Genomic DNA, 27,254 nt, shown 5'->3' with positions numbered 1-27,254 from the left:
TTCCTGGACTACTAAAAAGCCACAGGACTTTAAATTCTTTGTCAAAAAATTCCATTCGATTTGGGTGAAATTACAAATTTCTAGATTTATTAAGCTTCATGTTGTGAAGCCTCAGCAATTTTTGAGTGAAGTTTTCCATGGTAGCTTTATATGTTCACAGGTTACTGATGAATACCTAAGATCATCTTTTCATTTCCTCCAGAAAACTGCATCCCAGCAGATTCACTGTCAGTTCCTTCAGATTTCATATAATTTTTGATGCATCAGTTCAAATTTACTATGACATAAAGCACTACTCCATCACCTTTTTTGTTGTATCTGTCAGTGTGGAATGATTTGAATCATCATATGTGGCATTTGGCAAGCATGTTCAGCTTCTTCAATAATATTGATGTTTCCTGTACAAGCAGTTAATCTTTGTTTATGTTATTCCTAGTGATACAGCTGTTTGTACAGTATGTGCTGAGAAGGGTTTCCTTATCCTTAGCCCATTCATCTTTACATTTACCCAGTTTTTCTGAATGTGGTTTTTCTTATATTACTACTTTCCTTGACATCATCTACAAGTTTAACATTAATTATCTTGATAAGTGTAATTTTTAAAAACCATAGTACCCAAATCTTATATTTTTCCACACATACCCATACCTCTAACTTTCCTCAGTTTAAAACTTGATATACTCTAGCAACAGGCCCCCTCCAGTGAATCAGCCATCATTGCTATCCCTGCCCTAGATATATACACCCAATTCCTGTTGCAGAAGTGGTACAAATTATTAATAAATGGTGCTATAGTTGCTCTGGACAACCATTCATAACCTACATCACTCCTTGGCAAAAATGTCACATATAACAGGGATCTCTTCCTTTGTTTTAATTATATCTGTTGCTGTTCCATACCTGGTAAGCAGGTCCTCTCTTCTGTGCTTACCAACATCATTTCCTCCAGCTCTGAGGCAGATAAGAGGTTTGCTCCCATTACCTGTGATCATGCCAAAGGCTGAACTCTGGGAGTAGAAAAACTCGCAAAACTCATCAAAGGTGTATGCTTCCTAATCTGTTAACTCTAGCCTCCTTTGCAGCCTCAGGAAAACACACCTGCCTCTTCCCATTCCTGATACAAAATGCCCTGTTCAATTCACAAATAACCCGCACACGGGAGAGAGGGGCTTATGACGACTTTCGGTCTGACTTAGACCATTTGTAAATGGTCCAAGTCGGACCAAAACATTGTCTTAAGCTCCTTTCTCCTATGTGTGGGTTATTTGTGTATTGTACCAGTCACGGTATTGTTTCTTTTTGTTCCTTGCCCTGTTCATAAAGCTATTTTGAGAATCCCTTGCTACAAAATATTCTTACAGTCACTAGTGGCCTTCTTTGTATCCTTGATGGCCAAACCACATTTGTCTGGCAGTACAGCAAAGGAATTTATAGTCCTGACAGCAGTTTTTCAACTTTCTTCATCTTCAGCTTTAATCTTTTCTTACAGACCAATTTCCATTTGTTGCGGCTGGTATCGCTGGTATCCTCTTCCTTGTTCCGGGGATAAATCATCATCATCTCTCTAAGAAGGTATACCTCCTTCCTAGCTTCCTCCAGCTTTGCCTTCACCTGAGGGTACAGGTTTTTGAAACTCAGAGAAGACATCCTTAACACTTCAGTATCAGTAGCACCGAGAATTCACAAGCACATCGCAGCACAAAGGTCAACTCACCACTGGCAAAGGTCAACTCATTATTACATGGGTCAAACTTAATCAGAAACAGTATGAGATTTAGGACTGAACTTTGAATGATATGGTTAGGTACACATGCCCATCCTCTGTGAACTTATTGCATGGAGGGCTCAGATTCATGGCAAGCTATTCCTAATACTAGCAGGCCAGTGCATTACCCACTGGATAATGTCACCTTAAAGAGATTCATGCAACTAAGTATATTTATTTACACCATAGGACAGTTAGCATGAGTCCCACTGTGACCACAATGCAAGTTTTTACAACAAATCTACAGCAGCATGGCTGTGGTGTGCTCATGCTCAAGTCCTATTAAAACTATTATGAATGAATCAGCAGTTTTTAGTGACTTAGGACTTGACCTAGAGCACACTACCACAGCCATGCTAGTGTGAGATTCTTCTGTAAAAATCTACTTAGCTGTCATAGTGGGGCCCATGCTAACCTTCCTATGGTGTGTAGAAATATGTATACTGTACCTGGAGAGGGTTTCGGGGGTCAGTGCCAACACGGCCCGGTCTGTGACCACCCTTTGTGGTAGATCAGGGCCTGATCAACCAAGCTGTTACTGTTGGCTGTATGCAAACATAGTTGAATGAATCTTATTAGGCCAGCATAGTCCAGTGGATAGCCCAATGGCCTGCAATGTTAGGCCTGGCCTAACATGGGTTTGAGCCCTGTGTTGTGAGTTGTTTACAATTGTGTCTCCACAATTTATCAAGTCATCCATCTTGTTGTTGCTCTCTCACCTTGACTTTGTCTTATATCTATTTCTTTCTCTGGCACACATTGAAATAACTTTTTAATGTATTTTCCTTTATTTACTGCATTTAAAATTCATTTGTTTGGCTGGTGGGATGGACTGCATAATTTCTAATAGTGCCGTATTTTTTATTTGTTTACTGTCTTTGATAAGGTTGGCGAAGGTCGAGCTCTCTATAACTTGGGTAACGTGTACCATGCTCAAGGTAAACATCTGGGACGTATAGGGCCTCAGGAACCTGGTGGATTTAGTGATGAAGTTAAACACTGCCTTCAGAAAGCTGTTGAATACTATGCGTGAGTATTCCTATTGCTTTTCTTTACTGTATTGGATTCTTTTATAATAATAATAATAATAATAATCATATTAATTAAAACAATTTTATTATTTTTTTCATCAAACCAGCCGTATCCCACCAAAGCAGGGTGACCCTAAAAGAATAACGAAAGTTTCTCTTTTTAAATTTAGTACTGTATGCAGGAGAAGGGGTTACTAGCCCCTTACTCTTGGCATTTTAGTTGCCTCTTACAACATGCATGGCTTACAGAGGAAGAATTCTGTTCCACTTCTCCATGGAGAATTTTATTTATTTTTTTTTTTAACACTTCAGCAATTTCCCACCGAGGCAAGGTGACCCAAAAAGAAAAAAAGAACTTTCATCATCATTCAACACTTTCACAGTCACTCATACAACAGTTTAGATGTCCTTCCAAAATATGTACCAGTATTAATATTATAATTAATTATCACATAGGCTGTAGGTTTCATATGGGTGTAAAAAGCTTCATTTCTTTCTAAACTTTTGCAGAACAATAAATATTAAAAAAAAATGAATTCTTGTCTACCCTTTATATAACAGTTTACAGTATTATTAAATTTTGTATCTGTAAGTGAGTGGACATTTGCCACATATACAGCATTCCCATGCATATGCATTAGTTTATCTTCATATTCCTGCAAGCACCAACAGTCAGTTGTGCACGAATATTTTTCAGTATTTCTATAATTCTGTGAAGTTATATATACCATTTATTTTATAGTGCTAACCTGCGTTTGATGGAGGAACTCAATGATCGATCAGCTCAGGGTCGAGCATGTGGAAATCTTGGCAACACCCATTACCTCCTGGGAAACTTCACTCAAGCTATAAGCTACCACAATGAGGTGAAACACACATCTAACTATTCTAATGGACAGAAATATTGTGGATATGATGGCTGCTGATAGTAATGTTGAAATCTAGAATATGATAGTACCTTTTTAATTGTATTTGCATAGTAATACTATAGAAAGCAGAATCAAGATAAAAATTAATATCTTTTTTGGAATTTAGTTGTATTATGAAGGATGTGAAATAGTTAGATGTTTCAGTCAGTAATTGAATCATTTTTCTAATACATAATTCATTTCCCACTGAGGTAGGGTGAACCAAAGAGTCTTTCCAGAAGTGCACAATCACAGTTCTTAGCAAAATAAAGTAAATAAAAAATATTGCTGCAATCTTTCATTTAAAAAATACATTAGGTTGTGAATACTGCAGTGCTTCATTAAGGCCTCAGCATCTTTAGTGCAGGGATTTAGATAGTAATGATGTCCATCAAGAATTTTGTCCAGGTCCCTCATGATATCATAGTCCTATTTTTAAAGCGTCACAGATATTATGAATATTGTTGACATCACTTCATATATTTTATATTGGTATGTACATGTAAGTTCTTAAAAGTAAAATGTTATCATTTGTAATTTTCAGAGATTAGCCATTGCAAAAGAGTTTGGAGATAAGGCGGCAGAGAGGCGAGCACATAGTAATCTGGGAAATGCTCATATATTCCTGGGAGAATTTGAAACAGCAGCCGAACATTACAAGTAAGCACACTACTGTACAGTGAGCACAATCTTAACAGTACAATGATTAATCCAGTGTCATGATCAAACAGTCACTCTCAATGCAGCCAGATGACAGCAGTGCTTAGCCAAGATGCCATCACTTAAGACATATTTTAGGAGGACAGTTAGTTCCTGTACATCCAGTTGATACAGAATAACCCTCTACAAGCTGTACATCTGCCAGCAACAGCTACACTCGCATGAATGTGATGTGGAACCCTGTTCATTGTTTTGCACTCTGGTGAGATTGTTGGTGTTTTATCTCAGTACCATAGCAGGTAAAATTCTACAGACTACTAACATTCAGTATGTTCCGTATTTTCTTGAAAGTAGATAAGGAATGTTACTGCTTGGCTTACATCTCAAGTTATAACAGGTTTCCATGGAAAAAAATGGGAATTGTGTCATAGTAATAAGGCTACTTGGTGGTTAATCCAAATGAAGTGGCTTAACCATTAGGTGATTTGTTCCTATGATATTTACAAATTGTAACTGGCTTGATACATAATAAAATGGCAGTAGCTGAGATAACATATTCATTGATGAAAGAAAGATGTAAGAATGTATTTGTGTGTATTATGCAGTGTAAAACGGTTAATAATTATAATCTATTTTATGCAGTGAACAAAATAGTTCAGAAACCATTGGAGTCTTAAAAAAATCATTTAAGGCTTGTCTAAGGAAAGAGATTAAATTTGATGACTAACAATTTTCTCTGTAGCTCACTGAATGGTAATAAAAATTATATCTTTATAGGAAAACCTTACAGCTAGCTCAAGAGCTAGGTGACCGTGCAGTCGAGGCCCAGGCGTGTTACTCCCTGGGTAACACTTATACACTTCTCAGAGACTATCCCATGGCCATCCACTACCATCTACGACATTTAGCTATAGCAGAAGAATTGACAGATAAAGTTGGTGAAGGCCGGGCTTGCTGGAGTTTGGGAAATGCTTACTCAGCCACAAATAATAATGAGAAAGCCCTTCATTATGCTACCAGACACTTGGATATTTCAAAAGAGGTAAGAAAACTTAAAGGCACACATTGCTTAATAAATTTCAGTTGTATGGCATTGAGATTTGTATCAGAGTAAAGGTTTACAAATGCGTGTGTAGAATAAAGCACCTTTAAGTGCTTTATTCAACCAAGGTCAAATTACAAGGAATTAAATTTTTTGTCCTTTAAAGTGAATGCTTGACTGTAGTCTATTTTTAATAAATGTCTTCCTTCACTAGGAAGTTTTCTCTCAAGCTTTAGAGAATGCTGTTGATATTTCACATGAAAAAAAAAAGCTTGAAAAAACTCATGAATAATTAAAACTATGTAAGATGCTCTTTGAAAAGTACAATGCCTGCACTTTAAAGTAGGGGTTTGGGATATTGGCAGTTTGGAGGGACTTCTCAACTGTTGTATCTGAGTGCCTCTGCAAAGACAGTGATTATGTTTGAGTGATGGTGAAAGTGTTGAATGATGATGAAAGTATTTTTCTTTCTTTTTGGGTCACCCTGCCTCGGGAAATTGCCGATGTGTTAAAAAAAAAAAAAAAAAAAAAGATGCTCCTCAATAAAATCTTTGTATGAAGCTTCTGAATTTTGGAGCTCAACTATAGTAGGTGTCATAAACATGCACACGCTTTTAGCAGACTATTTGCCTGACAGCTTCGGAAAGTGCCAGGGCACCTTTTTGCATGGAAAACTGTTCCCCTTGCCATTCTGTCAAAGCCAAAAGACTAGCTAAATGATTGTGAAATTCCATACTTTATTGACTGGCCTGGTAACTCACTGAACTTAAATCTGGTAGAGAACATTTGGAACCTTTTTAACACTTTGACTGTCAAAGTCGTATTTATACGTCTTACGAGGTACTGTGTTTGACGTATTACCTGGAGTTTACCTGGAGAGAGTTCCGGGGGTCAATGCCCCTGCGGCCCGGTCTGTGACCAGGCCTCCTTAGGTCAGTGTCCCAGGATGCGACCCACACCAGTCGACTAACACCCAGGTACCCATTTTACTGATGGGGAACATAGACAACAGGTTGAAAGAAACACGTCCAATGTTTCTACTCTGGCTGGGAATCGAACCCAGGCCCTCGCCGTGTGAAGCGAGAGCGTTAACCACCAGGCCACCAGAGCCCTGTATATATACTCATAAATTCTAGCGGCTTTAAATCAAGCAGGAGAAAGCTGGTAGGCCCACATGTGAGAGAATGGGTCTGTGTGGTCAGTGTGCACCATATAAAAAAAATCCTGGAGCACGCAGTGCATAATGAGAAAAAAAAAACTGACCGTTTTTTTTAATTAAAAGGCCGACTTTGTGGTCTATTTTCGTATAGTATTTATGGTTGTATTATCGTTTTCCTGGTCTCATTTGATAGAATGGAAAACATATTATAGAAATAGAGGTGATTTTGATTGATTTTACTATAAAAAGAACCTGGAAATGGAACTCAAAGCAGGGGAAATGTTTGATTTTTGCCAATGTTCAAAAGTAAACAAATGATGCCATTGTCCAATAAATGTCCAACTAGCCATTCTAATATGCAGTCATGAATGGGTTGATGTTATTTATACAATTATTACAGTATTGCAGTAGTCTGCATAACAGTAAATCTTCTATTTTTTGTTTGAATAAAAATTCAAAATAGAAAGCAAGAGTAATATCAGAGGGGCCTGGAGACATGACTGATGAGCAAAGAAAATGTTATTTTAGAGCCAGGAATGTCTGCATTGTTCATTCTGGATGTTATTTTGAAATTCTCATATTTTTTAATTTTCGTGAAATTGGCCAAATTGCAAATTTCTGACCACGTTATTGGGTAGTTGCAATCGGTAAATGGGCAGTTTCTTGTACTCAATCGATAGAAAAAATGGATTTCTAAAAAAATAGTTATGAGTTTGGTCGACTGGAACAATGGAATTAGCTGAAAATAGGGCTCAATATTTACAAATGGGCGAAATCGCCGATTTGTAAATATCACCGAGGTCACTAACTTCGCGAGAGCGTAATTCCATCAGTTTTCCATTAAATTTCGTGTTTTTGGTGCCATTACAATCAGGAAAAGATTCTCTATCATTTCATAAGAAAAATTTTTTTTTTTTTTTTTTTTTTTAAATTTTGCGACACCAGGAGACACTTCAGGATTGGGGGTTGCGACAGTCAAGGGGTTAAATATAAGCTTCATGGAATGGACATGTCCTCTAACCCCAAAAATCTTGAGTACCATTAAGCAATTTAGCCTTGTCAGTGCCAAGGAGACTTAAGGATTGCATCAAGATGAAGAATAATCCTACAAAGTACTAGTGTATTTGAGGAACCTATAAACATTTCAGTATTTTATTTTTAAAGCAATAGTTTATGGTGAGTGTTCTTATTATCTGTGTGATCTGTTTGTGTGTGTGCACATATTTATGAAGCCTACGTTATAGTATGTGCATGAGATTTTTTGTGTAAATTAATATGCTTTTAATAACTGTCAAATTTTTTTAATGATCTAATGTTTTACACATAATGCAATAACTTTTTAAATGTTTTTGGCGTGTTAAAAAAAAAATTCCAACAGAAATACTAAATACTGTAAAATCCTGAAAAGTCACATTAGAGATATATTAACCCTTTCACTGTCGGTGACGTATAGGTACGGCTTACAAGCTAGTGTTGGTGACATATTAATACGCCAAAATTCTAGTGCCTTCAAATCTAGCAGGAGAAAGCTGGTTGACCTACATGTCAGAGAATGGGTCTGTGTGGTCAGTGTGCGCAGTATAAAAGAAATCCTGCAGCACACAGTGCATACTGAGAAAAAAAAACTCCGACAGTATTTTTGGTTTAAAATACCGACGTTGAGGTTCATTTTCATATAGTATTTATAGTTTTATTCTCGTTTTCTTGGTCTCATTTGATAGAATGGAAGATATATTACAGAAATAGAGACGATTTTGATTGGTTTCACGATGAAAAGTACCTTGAAATTGAGCTCAAAATAGTGGAAATGTTCGATTTTTACTGATGTTCAAGAGTAAACAAAAGACATCACCATCCAATATGTGTCTAACTGGCCAGTCTAATATGCAGTCACAAATGGGTTGACATTACAGTGGTCCCTCGTTTTTCGTAGTTCTCGGAAATCATAGGGATATTTTCGTATAGACATGGGCTCGCTAATCATAGGTTGACTCGCGAATAGTAGTTCGTCCGGGATGCGTACGCACGGTGTGAGCCGGGGCGGCCTCCCTACCCAGCCAGTCTGGCATTGTTTACCAGTGAGCGAAGGTCCCCTCACGTGCTCCTACGAAATATTTCATAATATTCCACTCATTTTAGTGCTTGCAAATACTAAATAAGCTACCATGGCTCCAAAGAAAGCTCCTAGTGCCAAACCTGTGGTAAAGAAGGTGAGAAATACGATTGAATTTAAGAAAAACATCAGCAGGAACAGCAGCAGATCGCAGCTCAGAATCTGCAGAGGAGGAGGAAGAGAGATGGGAGAAGGTGCCTTCTTCAGAAATTAAAGAGATTTTTGCTATGTTGGGTAAGATGGAAAGCTTTATGGAGAAACATCACCCTGACAAGGTTGTTGCAAGCCATGTTGGCAACATGTACAGTGACATAGTCTTGGGCCATTTTAGGGAAGTGTTAGAGATGCCAGAAACCGAGCTCTCTCCACAGTTATTTTGCAAGACAGGACTCCAGTGACTCTCAAGGTAGTCCTAGTGGCATTAAGAAACAGAGAAGAGAAGCATCCCCAGAAAAGCAATTGGTACCTGAGGTGTTGATGGAAGGGGATTCCCCTTCCAAACTGTAAACAATCCAATCTCTCTCCTCCTCCAGTCTCCCATACACTAAGAAGAATCTCCAATAAAGGTAAGTGTTAATGTTTCATTCATCATTTCCCATTGTATTGTTTATGTACTACATCTGTATTTCATGTAAAAATTTTTTTTGTTTTAATACTTCTGGGTGTCAGGAACGGATTAATTGTATTTACATTATTTCTTATGGGGAAAATTGATTCGAAAATCGTAGATTTCGATAATAGTAGCAACTCCAGGAATGGATTAACTACGAAAAACGAGGGACCACTGTATTTATACAATTATTACAATAATGCAGTAGTCTGCATAACAGTAAATCTTCTATTTTTTGTGTGAATAAAAATTCAAAATGGAAAGCAAGAATAATATAAGAGGGGCCTGGAGACATGACTAATGAACAGAGAAAATGTTATCTTAGTGCTAGGAATGTCTGCATTGTTTGTTCTGGAGCCTATTTTGAAATAGTCATCTTTTGAAATTTGTGTGAAATTGGCCAAATTGCCAATTTCTGACCACTTCATTGGGTAGTTGAAATCGGTAAATGGGCAGTTTCTTGTACCCAATCGATAGAACAAATGGAGTTTTAGTGAAATAGCTATGAGTTTGGTTGACTGAAAATATGGAATTCGCCGAAAATAGGGCCGAAAGTGGACCAAATTACCAATGCATATATATCACCAAGATCGCTAACTTCGCGAGAGCGTAATTCTGTAAGTTTTCCATCAAATTTCTTATATTTTGCATCATTACCACCATGGAAAAATTATTCTCTGGGAAATGATCTTGAAATCCTATGACGCTGTTATAATGGTTCAATTAAAAGTACAGTATATGCATTCAATAAAAATATTTTTATAAAAGAAATGAAATTAAAGGAATTCTTGAGAGCACTCAGCAAATTTGCAATGGCTGCACTTTAAAGGAGGGGTTTGGGATATTGGTAGTTTTGGAGGGACATCTAAACTGTTGTATCTGAGTACTACTGCAAAGACTGATTACATATGAGTGATGGTGAAAGTGTTGAATGATGAAAGTTTTTTCTTTCTTTGTGGGTTTTTCTTTCTTTTTGGGTCACCTTGCCTTGGTGGGAAACGGCTGACGTGTTAAAAAAATCATTTTTTTTTTACTTGCTTGAAAGTTTGACGTAAACCACCCTCAGATAGGAGACAAGACTGGTCAGGCTGCAGCACAAATGAACCTCACGGACATCCGCAAAGTTCTTGGTCTTCCTCCAACTCCAGTTGATTCAGAATCTTCTGAATCTACAGAAGATGCCAAATCAAGAACTCGAAGGAAGTCTATGGAAAACATGGATCTTCTCAAGGTATTCCTGTGGCTTTTAAGAATAGTTGTCACTTTTCCAAGCATGAATGTATCTGTAATAAAATTTTCAAGTTATTTAACCTTTCTAAAAAACTATGTATTGACTTAATGTAGCCTGTTGATCACTGTGATGAGGTGATCACTTTAGTGTCTCTAGCCTCTCTCTTTTCAACAAGCTTCAATAGTTATCTGTAGTTGGGTGAAGCGATTGACATGTATAATTTCCTTTAATCAAAAAAGAATTTTCTGTAAATTATTAACTTGAAGTAAAGTTTTTTTTTTTTTTATAGATAGCCTAGTAGATAGTGATTACTGTCATAATAACGTATTTTGAGAAAGACGAGCAAGAGTTAAGAAATTATATGTTCTTGCTCAGAAAAGTGCCTTTTTGTCTTCGTCAGTTTTTTAACTAAGTGATCACTAAGAGTTTATGAATACACAACACAGTCTTGGATGTTTAATTTGGAAATTGTGATTCTTGAGTATAGATACAATAATCAAGGCTTTTCTGTTGAGCACAGAGGTAAGCTGAAGTTAATCCATATACCCATGATAGATTCACTCAGGGCATGTAATAAGAGATGTCCTGCACTATGGCCATAGACACTACTCATAAAGGGGTTAAAAATACCCAGTTACAAGTTACGAATTTGCTGTCTTGGTACTTTACTTGGGTACTTTGAGTTTCCCACTTTGCAGTTATGACTGCCTCTGCCATTATTGAGGTGGTGGTTCACCAGAACTCGTGCATAGAATAGGGTTCTGTGTAAGGTTCAGTGGATCAAGAACAATATGAATCAATCAGTGTTCAGTGATGTAATTGATGCCATGAGAGTTGAAGATCCAGATAGATTTTTGTTGTTAATTTAGCCCATCCTACAAATTATATGCAATATGTGACATTAATACAAATCCTTCAGAATACAATAAAAGCAAAAAGGAACAATATCATGACTGGAACAATACACAAATAACCCGCACATAGGAGAGAGGAGCTTATGATGACGTTTCGGCCTAACTTGGACTGTTTACAAAGTCGAACTGAATCGTCTTGTCATCACAAGTTCTTGTCTCTCTTATGCATGGGTTATTTGTGTAATACAAAAGGAAAATACATAGATAAGATACCTATAAGAATATGCATGCAGCACCTGGACTGGATTCAAAGAAATTTTGAAAGGGTATTAATACACCTGATTACTGACTTAATGGAAGAAAAATAAGCTATACAACCTATTTTAACATAAGAAATATACTCCTGCTCTAAGCAGGAGGATATTTCCTATTTCAGTTATTAGACAATTGTGACAAAAGTACAGAGGCCTTGGAAGACAACAAGATGATGATGTAATCTACACAGATTTTGCAAAGGCATTTGATAAATATAATCATGGAGTAATAGCTCATAAAATAAGCTCAGTGGGTATAACAGGAAAAGTAGGAAAATTAATATATAAATTTCTAGCACACAGATCACAAGAATGGCAGTAAACTAAACAAGGTCCAATCATAGCAAATTAGAACATTCAGTACCCAGAGGCACAGTCCTAGTACCATTATTGTTTCCCATCCTCATAGTAGGCATAAATAAGAACAGTAATCACAGTTTCATATCTTTTGTAGAAGATACCAAATAAGTATGAAAGTTACCTGGGTAGAAGACAGGAAAATTATGAACATATCAGCAAAGTCTTCCAGTGGGCTAATGAAAACATGACATTCAATGTTGATGAGGGGCTCTAGATCTAAGGAATTGGACCTTTGCTCCAATTCATTGAATTGGTCCTGAATGCCATTCATTGTACTGGTCCTGAATGCCGTTCATTGAACTGGTCCTGAATGCTGTTCATTGAACTGGTCCTGAATGCCGTTCATTGAACTGGTCCTGAACGCCTTTCATTTCCCATGGGTTTAATGCTCCCCCATGAATGTAATAATAATAATTAGGTATGGGATGAATGAAGACCTTAAACAAGCATAGTATCCAGACCCTGGCAGACCATATCATAGAATGTAAGGAACAGGTAAAAAACTTAAGAATAATTATGTTAGATGATCTGTCATTTGAAAAACACAATAAAACAAATGTTGCAAAGGACAGGAAAATAACTAAGTGTATTATGAGAACTTTCAATACAAAAAGGATGTCAGTGAGGGCACTTTTTGAATCACCTGTACCCCTCATGATTTGAATATAATAGTTCTGTGTCCACAGAGCTTTTCAGAGCAGGAGAAGTAGCAGAGCTGGAAAATGTACATAGGTTTAATACTGCCTGCATAGAATTATTAAAACATAAAAAGTATTGGGAATGCCTCAAAGCACTTGGATTATTATCTCTGGAATGGAGAAAAAAAAGATACCTGATAATATATACATGGTCTCTAATGTGTACACTGCTCTAACAATGTACTGGTGTTAAAGATATGGAAGAAGGTGTGAAATAAATCCAATGGGCCGTGGATATATTTAGAGAACACAGCATCAACATTCATGGTCCAAGACTCTTCAATATATTACCAAGAGGTATCAGAAATATTACTGGAATGAAGACAGAAGTTATCAAGTGCTAGATCACCTGGGTTGTGATGACTATGTGGGTCTGCAAGCCACTAGCACAAACAGCCTAGTTGACTATGCAATCAGTAGGGAAATCTGGCCTCAGGTTGGGCTGCGAGATTAGAAGCTTTCGAATTAGTCACTGGTATGACTGCCACCTCTAATGTCAGCTATTATGATTCTGGCTGTCATGACTGGCAGGTGTCATGTGATTATATCTGACAGTAGCATAAAAATATGGGTGGAAGGGGGATACCCAAACTAAAAGACAGAAATCTGAATTACTGATGCTGACAGACTTATCCTTCATGATTTATTGGACAGTACGAAAAAAAAAAAGTTTTTCATTTTTCAAAACATTGTATTATTTCATGATCCTAAAAAGTCTAATAAAAAAATTCTAACATGGTATGTGCTACTAATCCCAAAACAAATTAGGCAAAATCTACCCATGAATTAGTGTTTTTCAATCTATCCTTCATACAGTTGGATGCTACAAACAGCAGCTTGCTTGCTTGCTATTTCTTCTTACTGTAGTAAACTGAGCTAGGCAGCCTCCCATTTTATCTAGCTAATGTTTTTTAGAATTTTTATCATTCATTTGATACCCAACTTGTATGGTAGAACTGTATCAAAACAGTTGGAAAAGAAAATTCGGTGTACACTAAGATCAAGCATCCACCACAATATATGGCCCCATACTAACTGGATATTCTCATGTATCCTGTGGGGATGTGTCTACTCAAGCTATAATTTTACAGTTGTACACGTTGGTGACATAATAGGGTGAAAGTGTAAATAAGATAGGTGTGTGTTAGAAGTACAATGCCTGCACTCTAAAGGAGGGGTTTTGGGATATTAACAGTTTGGAGGGTTATGTTGTGTATCTTTATACGTATATGCTTCTAAACTGTTGTGTCCTGAGCACCTCTGCAAAAACAGTGATTATGTGTGAGTGAGGTGAAAGTGTTGAATGATGATGAAAGTATTTTCCTTTTGGGGATTTTCTTTCTTTTTGGGTCACCCTGCCTCGGTGGGAGACGGCCAACTTGTTGAAAAAAAAAAAAAAAGTGTGTTAGAGGGTTCTGGACTATGGAACACAGGCACCACCATGTAACCAATCAGCTGACTACCCCTACACATTGCCATATTTATATTTTGAGAGAACTCATGCCTTGATAGGCAAGGAAAAGCAGTGTTTACCCTTTATATAGCTGTGTAACAAAATGAAGAAAAACACATGGGCAAGTCTTATCTTACAGCTGCTGACAGTAAGTTGAGGGTGCTAATGGAACACCTATTTCCTCTAATGTAAAGCTGTCTCTGGTGTTGCCCAGAGCATATGTTGTGGCCAAGTCCCTCCTTACTCTTGCACTAAACATGATATTATTGGCCCCTTCATCCATAGATCATACCAAATGAAAGTTGTACAGACAGTTCACATATGTGATAGATAATGAAATCTGCAGTCTCACAATTTTGCTGGAACCAAAGCCAGAGTCAGCTCCTTTTGTACCCCTCCATGACACTGCCTTCCACATTATTAGTTTATTTCAGTACTGTTTATTATTCTTGGTTATTACTTTTTCATATGCATTTTTTTTTTTCAACAAGTTGGCCGTCTCCCACCGAGTTTCTTCTTATTTTTAGTAATCTGTACAGGAAAAGGGGTTACTAGCCCATTGTTCCCGGCATTTTAGTTGACTTTTACAACACGCATGGCTTATGAAGGAAAGATTCTTTATTTGAACTGATGATTTTTATGGGGTAGGTATGGCGAGTTCCCATTTGTTTGTTGCAGTTTGGTCAAGAAATGTGTATTTTAATTCTACAATTGTGTTCACATGTACTGAGAGCAACAGCACATCAAGTCATAAAAACCACTTGCCTCCACTTATATGTTCACACACACATCTATTTGATGTCCAAGCCCATAACTTACAAAACCTCCTTAACTCCTCCCTCCATCCTTTCTTAGGATGACCCCTACCCCTCTTTTGCCTCCAGTACAGACATACACCTTCCAAGTCATCCTGTTTTGCTCCATCTTCTGTAAATGTCCAAAACATCTCAGTATCCCTTCTTCAGCCCTTTGGTTAATACTTTTAGTAACTCCACACCTCCTAATCTCCAAGCTCTGAATTCTCTGTTAAATATTCATGCCACACATTGCCGCTTCTCTTCAGAAACTCCCAAAAGCACCATGTCATCAGCAAAAAGCAGCTGTGACAACTTCCACTTTGTATTAGATTCTTTATCTTTTAATCCCACTCCTCTCTTCAACACCCTTGCATTCACTTCTTTTACAACTCCATCTATAAATAAGTTAAACAACCTTGTCTAAGGCCAACATCTCTGTCTAAGACCTACTTTTACTGGAAAATAATCTCCCTCTCTTGTACATACCTTAACCTGTGCCTCACTCTCTTGATAAAAACTCTTAACTGCTTTCAGTAACTTACCACCTATTCCATTTCACTTGCAAAAGTGTATTATTATTTTTGTTGTTATAATATTTTTTATTTTGTTTCTTTACACCTGTATCCCACCAGGGTAGGCTGACTTAAGAAAAGGAAACTCATTCACCATTATTCATTCAGTCACTGTTTTGCCTGAAGTGTACTGACTTCACATTTCAGGACTAGTCCTGTTAACTGGTTGCCCTTCCTTACATTCCAACAGCACATTCATTAAAACTTCTTGTCTCCATTCACTCCTATCTAACATGCTCACACAAGCCTGCTGGATGCCCCTAAAAATTTCTCCACACAGGAAGTAGCTTACAATACATGACCTCCCACAGTTTGAAGGTTCAAGTTATCTGTTATCTGTCTTTCCCATGTACAGTGGACCCCCGCATAACGATCACCTCCGAATGCGACCAATTATGTAAGCGTATTTATGTAAGTGCGTTTGTACGTGTATGTTTGGGGGTCTGAAATGGACTAATCTACTTCACAATATTCCTTATGGGAACAAATTCGGTCAGTACTGGCACCTGAACATACTTCTGGAGTGAAAAAATATCGTTAACCGGGGGTCCACTGTACTTCTTTTCTTTTTAGTGCATTAGCAATTTCTTCCATAAAGCAATGTGATTTAAAAGAGGAAAGACATTCACATGCTCATCTGCATAAACATATGGGAGAAGGGGGCAGAAGGGAAGTAGTAGATTTTGAGAAAATTGCCCAATTTGGACAAAATGGTAAAAACAAGAATACCAGTTTGGAGAAAGAATAATTCTGTCAGTGAAAATTTCTTTGTAATCTATTAAACCATTATGTATATCCATGCAAGTTTTATTTGTTTGATATATATAGCACATTCAAATATACTGTAATGCTATATAAATTTTGTATGGTGGGTGTTCAAATATCAATGTTAAATGGTGGTAGAAAAAAAAAAGTTGTCAACCCATGCTCCATCCACAAGAATTAGTAGTTTATTACACTGTATGAACACAAGCACCTTGCTTCTTCTACCTATTGCTATACTCTTTCCAGGTCCAGAAATCATTTGCTATGATAGTTAGAGCTGCTCAACAGAATCATTTTCAGGTTAAAATATGCTTTGATGCATGTTTTTTTTTGTTTTATAATGCACTGAGTCATCCTCATGTTGCAGTGACACTGCACAGCAGCCCATACCTAGTGCAGTGTTGATTAAGTCTTACTTATTATTCAGTGTGTGTGTTGACATTTAGTGTTTTCTCTTTGTATTTTTTAAATAACCAGTACATATTTTTTTTTACCATAACAACCATCTGTCAGATGGTGACTCAAAGAGGAAAACATGTTCACCATCTTTCATTCAATCATCACTATCTTTCCAGAAATATACAGACATCACAATTCAGATTACCCTCCAATTCCAACATCCCCAACCCTCCTTCAGTGAGCAACCACTGCCCTTCCTACCTCCAGGATTCAAGTCCAGCTAACCAGTTTCCTTGAATCTCTTCATAAAATTTACCTTGTTTACACTCCAACAGCAGTTCCATTTAAAACCACTGATCTCCATTTTTTCCTATTTAACATAAGCCTGCTAGATGCTCAAGCCCCTTCCTCCTCCCATTCCTGGAACAACCCCCTACCCCCCCATCCTAGATTTATACACCCTTTTTGTTAACCTGTCATTATCCATCGTCTCTCTACATGCCCAAACCACCTCAGCATCCCATCCTCAGCTCTCTGATTTATACCCTTGGTGACCCTCAATTTGCCTTTTAATTTCTAAGCTCCATATTCTCTGTATGATATTGACACCACACATTACCCTCAGACATAACATCTCCACTACCTCTAGCTGCTGCCTGCTTCAGCATTGAAAACTCATGCCTTACACCTGTATAAAACTCTGGTACATTCCTGTTTTTGCCTCTGTAGATAAACTTTATTTCAGAGATTAGATAATATTCACAGTTTCCAAAGGAAATTGTTGCCAGGTGTAAGTGCACCTAGTACCTAGGGATTTAGGAGCTAGTCATCTCAATGTGAGCTACCAAAAAGCTAAGATCAATGCTTACCCAAGTCCTGCCATCCAGCTGAGGTACATCATCTCAATTTAGGATACCCATCTTAATCCACACCCCTGGAAGTGAATATGGTACCTCGTAGGTTTGTCAGGAAACTCTTTGCTCTGCCCTGGTACAACTGTCGAGGAGTATCTCATGACACTAGATTGATGTCTGGGACTTCAGCACTGGCATCTCATATTTCCCCTGGCCCTCATCTTGGAAGGTGTGAAGATAACAAACACATTAGTTTCTTCCCAATCTTACAGTAATGTACTTTATTCAGTTTCTGATGTCACATTCTTGGGTCATCAGCATGTAACCATCTGAGGTACACACAAACATTTTTAACCCTTTGAGGGTCTGTGCCATAGATCTACGGCTTTATGTTGAGGGTCCAAACCGTAGATCTATGTCATGAGCTCAGCTCGCTCTCATAAACTGTGAGCAGTAAATTTTGACCTAGATATGAGAGAATACATCTATGTGGTATGTGTGCACCACATAAAACAAATCCTGCAGCACATACTGCATAATGAGAGAAAAAACTGAGACCGTAATTTTCGATTAAAACAGCGACTTTGCAGTGTTTTTTCGTATGTTTTTTATAGTTGTATTTGCGATTTCTTAGTCTCATTTGATAGAATGGAAGATATATTACAGAAATAGAGATGATTTTGATTGGTTTTAGTAATGGAAATGGCTTAAAACTGAGCTCAAAGTAGCCTGCTGGTGGGTCTAATATACATTCACAAATGTGGTGATATTATTTATACAATTATTACAATATTGCATAACAGTAAATCTTCTATTTTTTGGTTTGAATAAATATTCATTATGTGAATAAAAAATCAAAATGGAATTCATTAGTAAAGCCTGAAAATGTAACTAATGAACAGAGGAAATGTTAGTTTAGTACCAGGAATGCCTGCATTGTTTATTCTGGACTCTATTTTGAAATTGGAGTAGTATTTTGAACTTTGCATTAAATTGGCCAAATTAGCAATTTCCGATCACTTTATTTTGTAGTTGAAACAGTTGACTTGGCGAATTCTTGTGCTTAATCGATAGAATAGAAGTAATACTAGTGAAATAGCTAAGAATTTGGTCAACTGGAATAATGTAATTGGCCTGAAATGGGAGTCAAAGTTGGCAAAATCGCCGATGCATAAGTATCGCTGACACATCAAAATTTGCTAAGCATAATTTCGTCAGTTTTCCATCAAATTTTGTACTTTTTGTTTTATTACCTTCAGAAAAAGATTCTCTACCATTTCATAAGAAAAAATAACAAAATTATTTTTTGAAAATTCTTGAACACTGGTGCACACTTTGAAATTTGGTCTCTGGACCCTGAAAGGGTTAATGCCAGATTCACTGGTGCTGTGTTCTCTCAACTTTGTAGTTAGCACCTAAATTCGAGGTGTTCCTAATTACAGTATCCAAAATGTTTATTGATAGGTAGCCTGTGAATAAATTTTATTATTTTCAGGTTTTTTTGTGGCACCTATTTTTTCTTAGGCATTGCACAAGACTTAAATTTAATTTATGACTAATCATAGAATTTCATTTAATTTTGCTTAATGGCTTTCTCATACTCAGACCCCTCTTTCTTTTTTTATTATTCTTTCTTAAGTCAGTGCTAACTAAATTAGAAAGATATTTTATCAGTTCTGAAACAAAATTTATTATTCATACAAAATTTTGTATTATTTGTGACTGTAAATTTACAGATCTTTTAGGAACATAACCCTCAACTAATTTGGGGAATCTTGATTTAATAGATTTCACATTGAATATACAAAATCTAGAGACAGTGGACAAAGTCTGCTAAATCCAAAATTGTTCATTATTGTTATAGTGTACTGGGTAAATTGATTTCAGATTTAATGGACGAAGTCCGTTTTATCAGAATTATCTATTATTGTTATTGACAATTCTGGATTTAGTAGGCAAAGTCTGTTTAACCCTTTGAGGGTCGCCAGGCCCTCTCAGAGACTTGTTCTCAGGGTTGCCAAAATTTAAAAAAAAAAAATTTCTTTTGAAAAGATAGAGAATCTTTTCTCAATCATAACGACACCAACAGTATGAAATTTAATGGAAAACTTACGGAATTATGCTCTCACGAAGTTAGTGGTCTCGACGATGTTTATGCATCGGCGATTTTGCCCACTTTGAGCCCTATTTTCGGCCAATTCCAGTGTACTAGTCGACATTCCTGGCACTCATTAGTCACATCCCCAGGCCCCTCTTACATTTCTTTTGCTTTCCACTTTGAATTTTTATTCTCACAAAAAAATAGAAGATTTACTGTTATGCAGACTACTGTATTAGTGTAGAAATGGTATAAATAATACCAGTGCACTTGTGAAAGAATATTAGATTCACCAGTTGACGTGTATTGAACGCGTGGCATGATTTGTTTACTTTTGAACTTTGGCAAAAATCGAACATTTCTGCTACTTTGAGCTCAATTTCAAGGTATTTTTCATTGTGAAACCAATCAAAATCATCTCACTTTCTGTAATATGTCTTCCATTCTATAAAATATGACCAGGAAAACTAGAATACAACCATAAATAGCATACAAAAATACAGTGCAAAGTCGCTGTTTTAAACCAAAAACACGGTCAAAGCCATACCCCCGGCCGGGATTGAACCCGCGGTCATAGAGTCTCAAAACTCCAGCCCGTCTTATTGTGGCTAGCTGGTCTAGTGGCTAACGCGACGGGCTGGAGTTTTGAGACTCTATGACCGCGGGTTCAATCCCGGCCGGGGGTATGGTTTGTTTGCAATCGTATCATTACGATTTCTTGAGTCATGTTGATGGCAGTGAAGGGACTTGAGCTAGAGTTCGTCACGGCCACGCTAGCTGGAGATTCGTCTGTAAAAACTTGCATTTGTGGTCACAGTGGTGCCTGTGCTAACCTTCCTATGGTGTAGAAATACAGTGGACCCCCGCATACCGTTGGCATCACATACCGTTTATTCCGCATACCGCTCACTTTAATCGCAAAAATTTTGCCTCGCATACCGCTCAAAAACCCGCTCACCGCTGTTCGTCCGAGACGCGTCCAATGTGCGCCTTAGCCAGCCTCACATGTTCCGCCGGTGGCATTGTTTACCAGCCAGCCTCCGCAGTAGCATCCAAGCATACAATCGTAACATTTCGTATTATTACAGTGTTTTTGGTGATTTTATCTGGAAAATAAATGACCATGGGCCCCAAGAAAGCTTCTAGTGCCAACCCTACAGCAATAAGGGTGAGAATTACTATAGAGATGAAGAAAAAGATCATTGATAAGTATGAAAGTGGAGTGCGTGTCTCCGAGCTGGCCAGGTTGTATAATGAACCCCAATCAACCATCGCTACTATTGGTGGTACAGCTGCTGCTGCTGCTGCACTGTCAGCTGCTGCTGCTGCTGCACTGTCAGCTGCTGCTGCTGCTGTAGCATCGTCTGCTGCTGCTGTAGCATCGTCTGCTGCTGCTGTAGCATCGTCTGCTGCTGCTGTAGCATCGTCTGCTGCTGCTGTAGCATCGTCTGCTGCTGCTGTAGCATCGTCTGCTGCTGCTGCTGCTGTAGCATCGTCTGCTGCTGCTGTAGCATCGTCTGCTGCTGCTGTAGAATCGTCTGCTGCTGCTGTAGCATCGTCTGCTGCTGCTGTAGCACTGTTGTTGGTGTGGCTTATTGAGAATATACCAAGAAACAATTAACCCCAGAGGATTTGCCACCCAGGATAACCCAAGAAAGTCAGTGTCATCGAAGACTGTCTAACTTATTTCCATTGGGGTCCTTAATCTTGTCTCCCAGGATGCAACCCACACCAGTCGACTAACACCCAGGTGAACAGGGAAAAATGCCTGGAACTAGTGCTCATATTGGTGAATTTAAAGCCAGCAAAGGTTGGTTTGAGAGATTTAAGAATCATAGTGACATACACAGTGTGATAAGGCCTGTTCTGGAAGAAAATGCCAAACAGGACCTAGAGTACTCAGGAGGAAAAGGCACTCCCAGGACACAGTGTCTCATCAGTCATTGCTGCATCTTCAATAAAGGTAAGTGTCATTTATTCTTCATTTAGTAGACTAGTACATGCACAATATATACTGTGCATGTACTATTCTACTACTGTGCATGTATCCTTCTCTTTGTGTGTAGGAAAATGTATATTTCATGTGGTAAAATTTTTTTTTTCATACTTTTGGGTGTCTTGCATGGATTAATTTGATTTCCATTATTTCTTATGGGGAAAATTCATTCGCATACCGATTATTTCGCATACCAATGAGCCCTCTTGCACGGATTAAAATCGGTATGCGGGGGTCCACTGTGTACCTAGTTGGATGAATCTTATTGTGGCTAGCTGGTCTAGTGGCTAACGCGACGGGCTGGAGTTTTGAGACTATGACCGCGGGTTCAATCCCGGCCGGGGGTATGGTTTGTTTGCAATCGTGTCATTACGATTTCTTGAGTCATGTTGACGGCAGTGAAGGGACTTGAGCTAGAGTTCGTCACGGCCACGCTAGCTGGAGATTCGTCTGTAAAAACTTGCATTTGTGGTCACAGTGGTGCCTGTACTAACCTTCCTATGGTGTAGAAATATACCTAGTTGGATGAATCTTATTGTGGCTAGCTGGTCTAGTGGCTAACGCGACGGGCTGGAGTTTTGAGACTCTATGACCGCGGGTTCAATCCCGGCCGGGGGTATGGTTTGTTTGCAATCGTGTCATTACGATTTCTTGAGACACGGTCAAAGTTTTTTTCTCATTACGCACTGTGTGCTGCAGGATTTTTTTTTTATACTGCGCACACTGACCACATAGACCCATTCTTTCATATGTAGGCCTACCAACTTTCTCTTGCTAGATTTGAGGGCGCTAGAATTTATGCGTACTAGTACGTCAAAAACCCTGGCGCGTAAGCCGTACTAGTATGGCCGAAACTCCAAAAGGGTTAATCAAGAAATGTCTGTTATTTTTGCAGTCTGCTGGGCCAGTTGATTTTCAGATTTACCAGACAAAGGCTGTTAAGTCTAGAAGTATCCATTATTGTTACAATTGTGGGAAAGCATTCTCATAACTCGAATTTAACAGACAATCAGATTTACATAATGGAAACTCCCCTTATGCTATTAGTTCATTAAATGGAGGGTTCATTTACTTTTGGCTGGGTTACTGATATACATACTTAATTATAGTAATCTTGTGCACATCCAGCTTAACCTGATCTAGACTATAAACTGAAAGTCACATATGGTAACCATTGGACATAACATACTGTACAGCCTCTCCTCACTTAACAACAGGGTTCTGTTCCTAAGATCACATCAGTAAATGAATTCATTGCTAAACAAGGAGCATACTATAATGGTAATGGGTTTGTATTAACTATCTTTGACATTGTTTTAATGTCTCCTTTGCACCATTTATAACATTTTTAGTATATTTTAAAGTGTTTAGACAGTAGTGTACTGTATATTGTAATAAACAGAATAGAGGAAATAAGCTCTGATGTGCACTATTTAGGTATACGTACTAGTCAGAGAACCCATCGTAAGTCTGAGTCAGTAAACGAGCACGTCGCTAAGTGAGGAGAGGCTGTATTAGCCATAGGTATGTTTTGGCCTGTATCTGTATATTGTATAAAAATAGGGAGTTACATACCCAGATAGCCATTTGGCAAGCCACCTAGTCTAAAACAGATGACTTTTATAAATCCTGACATTAGTAGTTCTCCCTATGGATGATTGGGTTCCAGGCGCACATACTCCATTACAAAAGGTTGCTTGTGGTGTTACACCTGCTACTCATGTATGCGCATACACTTGCAATGTTAAAAAAAAATTTTGACTGAGAGAAGTGAGTTTAAGTCAGTTATTACCTCAGGTTGTATGACTTAGCCCTGTAGTTGTGTCATTGATCATCTACTTACATCCACTCCATTGTGGGTATCTAGCAGTCTGCTTTTATAAATTGTCTTATTCACACATTGAGTTTCCTGTCTCAGTGCTCTGCACTTTGAATTTCCTCTTTTAGCTGCCTCATACATGATTCTGAGTATTTTCATATTCCAAAGACTGACAAGGGGAGGCATCTAATGCCTTCCCTTGTCAGGCTTTTCTGAATCAAGTGGGTTTTCTCTGTCAGCAATACATACAGCAAAAGGAGAGCACAGGTGCACAGGAGTGCAAGTAGAGAGCAGTCTGGTGAAAAGTGATCTGACAACATATTACTATCATTATAGAAGTTATTCAGACAGGTTGCTTTTCCTATTAGTGGCTCATGAGACATAAATACAAATTAGTATTTCATAATTAACCCTTTGAGGGTTTTGGTCCTACTAGTACGTCTTACGCGTAGGGGTTTTTGACGTACTAGTACGCATAAATTCTAGCGGCCTCAAATCTAGTGGGAGAAAGCTGGTAGGCCTTCATATGAAAGAATGGGTCTATGTGGTCAGTGTGCACAGTCTAAAAAAAATCCTGCAGCACACAGTGCATAATGAGAAAAAAAAAACTTTGACCATTTTTTTGGAATAAATCAGCGACTTTGCAGTGTATTTTCGTATGGTATTTATTGTTGTATTCTAGTTTTCTTGGTCTCATTTTATAGAATGGAAGACATATTACAGAAATTGAGATAATTTTGACTGGTTTTACAATGAAAGGTGCCTTGAAATTGAGCTCAAAGTAGCAGAAATGTTCGATTTTTACCAAACTTCAAAAGTAAACAAATCGTGCCAAGCGTGCAATACACGTCAACTGGTGAGTCTAATATTCTTTCACAAGTGCACCAATAATATTTATACCATTTTTTACACTAATTCAGTAGTCTGCATAACAGTAAATCTTATATTTTTTGTGAGAATAAAAATTCAAAGTGGAAAGCAAAAGAATATAAGAGGGGCCTTGAGACGTGACTAATGACTAGAGGAAATGTCATTTTAGTGCCAGGAATGTCTTTCTTGTTTATTCTGGACCCTTTTCGGAAATTGGCATCTTTTGAAATTTGTGTGAAATTGGCAAAATTGCTAAATTCTGACCACTGTACTGGATAGTTGAATTTCATAAATGGGTGGTTTCTTGCACCCATTCGATAGAAAAAATAGAGTTCTAGCGAAATATTCATGTTTTTTGTCGACTAGTACAGTGAAATTGGCCGAAAATGGGGCTCAAAGTGGGCAAAATCGCCGATGCGTAAACATCGCCGAGACCGCTAACTTTGCGAGAGCATAATTCCATAAGTTTTCTATCAAATTTCAAACTTTTGGTGTCTTTATGATCAGGAAAAGATTCTCAATCTTTTCATAAGAGAAAATAATTTTTTTTTTTTTTAAATTTGGCCGACCCTGAGAACGAGTTTCGGAGAGGGCCTGTCGACCCTCAAAGGGTTAAGAATACTGTAATATACTCTTGTGGCATGATACAGTATATACTTGTGTAGCAGATATGCAAATGTAGATACAGTAGCAGGTTGGTAGACAGCAGCCATCCTCAAATTTAAACTCTGTGAAATATAAACTGGCAGGATTGCTGGTCATTTATTTCTGTCTCAGTGAACACATAGAAGTAAATCTTTCAAGCTTTTACTTGCATTCAGTATACATCATGCCTTACCTCACTTATTAATTCTTTCTTTCTTTCAACAAACCGGCCGTATCCCACTGAGGCAGGGTGGCCCAAAAAGAAAAACAAAAGTTTCTCTTTTCAACTTTAGTAATTTATACAGGAGAAGGGGTTACTAGCCCCTTGCTCCCGGCATTTTAGTTGCCTCTTACAACACGCATGGCTTACGGAGGAAGAATTCTGTTCCAATTCTCCTTGGAGATAAGAGGAAATAAACAACAACAAGAACTACAAAGAAAATAGCAGAAAACCCAGAGGGGTGTGTATATACATGCTTGTACATGTATGTGTAGTGTGACCTAAGTGTAAATAGAAGTAGCAAGACGTACCTGAAATCTTGCATGTTTATGAGACAGAAAGAAGGACACCAGCAATCCTACCATCATGTAAAACAATTACAGGCTTTCGTTTTACACTCATTTGGCAGGACGGTAGTACCTCCCTGGGTGGTTGCTGTCTACCAGCCTACTACCTACAACTTATTAATTCTTCTTTCTTTCTTTCAACACACCGGCCGTATCCCACGGAGGCGGGGTGGCCCAAAAGGAAAAACGAAAGTTTCTCCTTTTACATTTAGTAATATATACAGGAGAAGAGGTTACTAGCCCCTTGCTCCCGGCATTTTAGTCGCCTCTTACAACACGCATGTCTTACAGAGGAAGAATTCTGTTCCACTTCCCCATGGAGGTAAGAGGAAATAAACAAGAACAAGAACTAGAGAGAAAATAGAAGAAAACCCAGTGGGGTGTGTATATATATGCTTGTACATGTATGTGTAGTGTGACCTAAGTGTAAGTAGAAGTAGCAAGATGTACCTGAAATCTTGCATGTGTGTGAGACAGAATAAAAAGACACCAGCAATCCTACTATCATGTAAAACAATTACAGGCTTTCATTTTACACTCACTTGGCAGGACGGTAGTACCTCCCTGGGTGGTTGCTGTCTACCAACCTACTACCTAGAACTTATTAATTCTTCTTCTTCTTTCAATGTACCAGCCGTATCCTACCGAGGTGGGATGGCCCAAAAGTAAAAACGAAAGTTTCTCCTTTCAAATTTAGTATTATATACAGGAGAAGGGGTTACTAGCCCCTTGCTTCCAGCATTTCAATCGCCTCTTACGACACGCATGGCTTACAGAGGAAGAATTCTGTTCCACTTCCCCATGGAGATAAGAGGAAATAAACAAGAACAAGAACTAGAAAGAAAATAGCAGAAAACACAGAGGGGTGTGTATATATATGCTTGTACATGTATGTAGTGTGACCTAAGTGTAAGTAGAAGTAGCAAGACATACCTGAAATCTTGCATGTTTCTGAGAGACAAAAGACACCAGCAATCCTACCATCATGTAAAACAATTACAGGCTTTCGTTTTACACTCGCTTGGCAGGACGGTAGTACCTCTGTGGGTGGTTGCTGTCTACCAACCTACTACCTAGAACTTATTAATTCTATAATACAATATTTAATATCCAATATATGAGGCCTGGTCTGAGATCTGGCCATGGAGGCAATGATCTTGGAATCATTATAAGATATAACAGGTACTATATACGTATATAGTAGTTTTGCACAGTATCAGTCCCTATTAGAAAAACAGAACCACATTTTAAGGTAAGTAAACTTTTAATGAATATTTCGTGGAAAATATTCGAGTTTACAGTTATATAAAAAAAAAAGCTTATGGCACTAAACCAAGGGAAGAATATTGTGTCTGTATTTGCTAGGGCCTTCCTTCCAGTGTAATTATATTGTAAGGAGTTAACCAGTATTTAGATAAGTATAAATCTTTATACAGGATTATCCTCATGTTATAAAGGCAGTAAAACCGAAGTATTTATTTGGTGACTATGGACAGTTTGTGTTAATACAGATTTTTTTCAGTGTTAGCATCCCTCATTTATTCATTTATTTAGCTTTTAATTTGCTCTAGTTATGTGTTAAGATGCTTTACTTCAGATTATTTTTATTATCTGATGAATAATAATTTTATTGTAGTAAGAATTAGTAATCTTTCACTGAAGTAGTATTGCAGA

General features: G+C 37.8%; 1 protein-coding gene across 15 annotated transcripts in view; it reads left to right on the top strand.

The window, feature by feature from the left end:
• The window catches only part of pins (G-protein-signaling modulator pins), a 579,486-nt gene that overhangs the window by 520,881 nt on the left and 31,351 nt on the right, over nt 1-27,254 (top strand). For all 15 annotated transcript variants that reach the window (XM_070083552.1, XM_070083544.1, XM_070083550.1 and 12 more), the window contains 5 exons: nt 2,652-2,794; nt 3,539-3,662; nt 4,249-4,364; nt 5,142-5,406; nt 10,355-10,519. In XM_070083552.1, coding sequence (XP_069939653.1) covers nt 2,652-2,794; nt 3,539-3,662; nt 4,249-4,364; nt 5,142-5,406; nt 10,355-10,519 — 813 coding nt within the window. The remainder of the gene's footprint in view (nt 1-2,651; nt 2,795-3,538; nt 3,663-4,248; nt 4,365-5,141; nt 5,407-10,354; nt 10,520-27,254) is intronic.

The sequence above is a fragment of the Cherax quadricarinatus genome, chromosome 10, assembly GCF_038502225.1.
Source record: "Cherax quadricarinatus isolate ZL_2023a chromosome 10, ASM3850222v1, whole genome shotgun sequence".
NCBI classification, from domain to species: Eukaryota; Metazoa; Arthropoda; class Malacostraca; order Decapoda; family Parastacidae; genus Cherax; species Cherax quadricarinatus.
The sequence above is the reverse complement of the archived record's forward strand: the minus strand, read 5'-3'. Positions and strand labels throughout refer to the sequence as shown.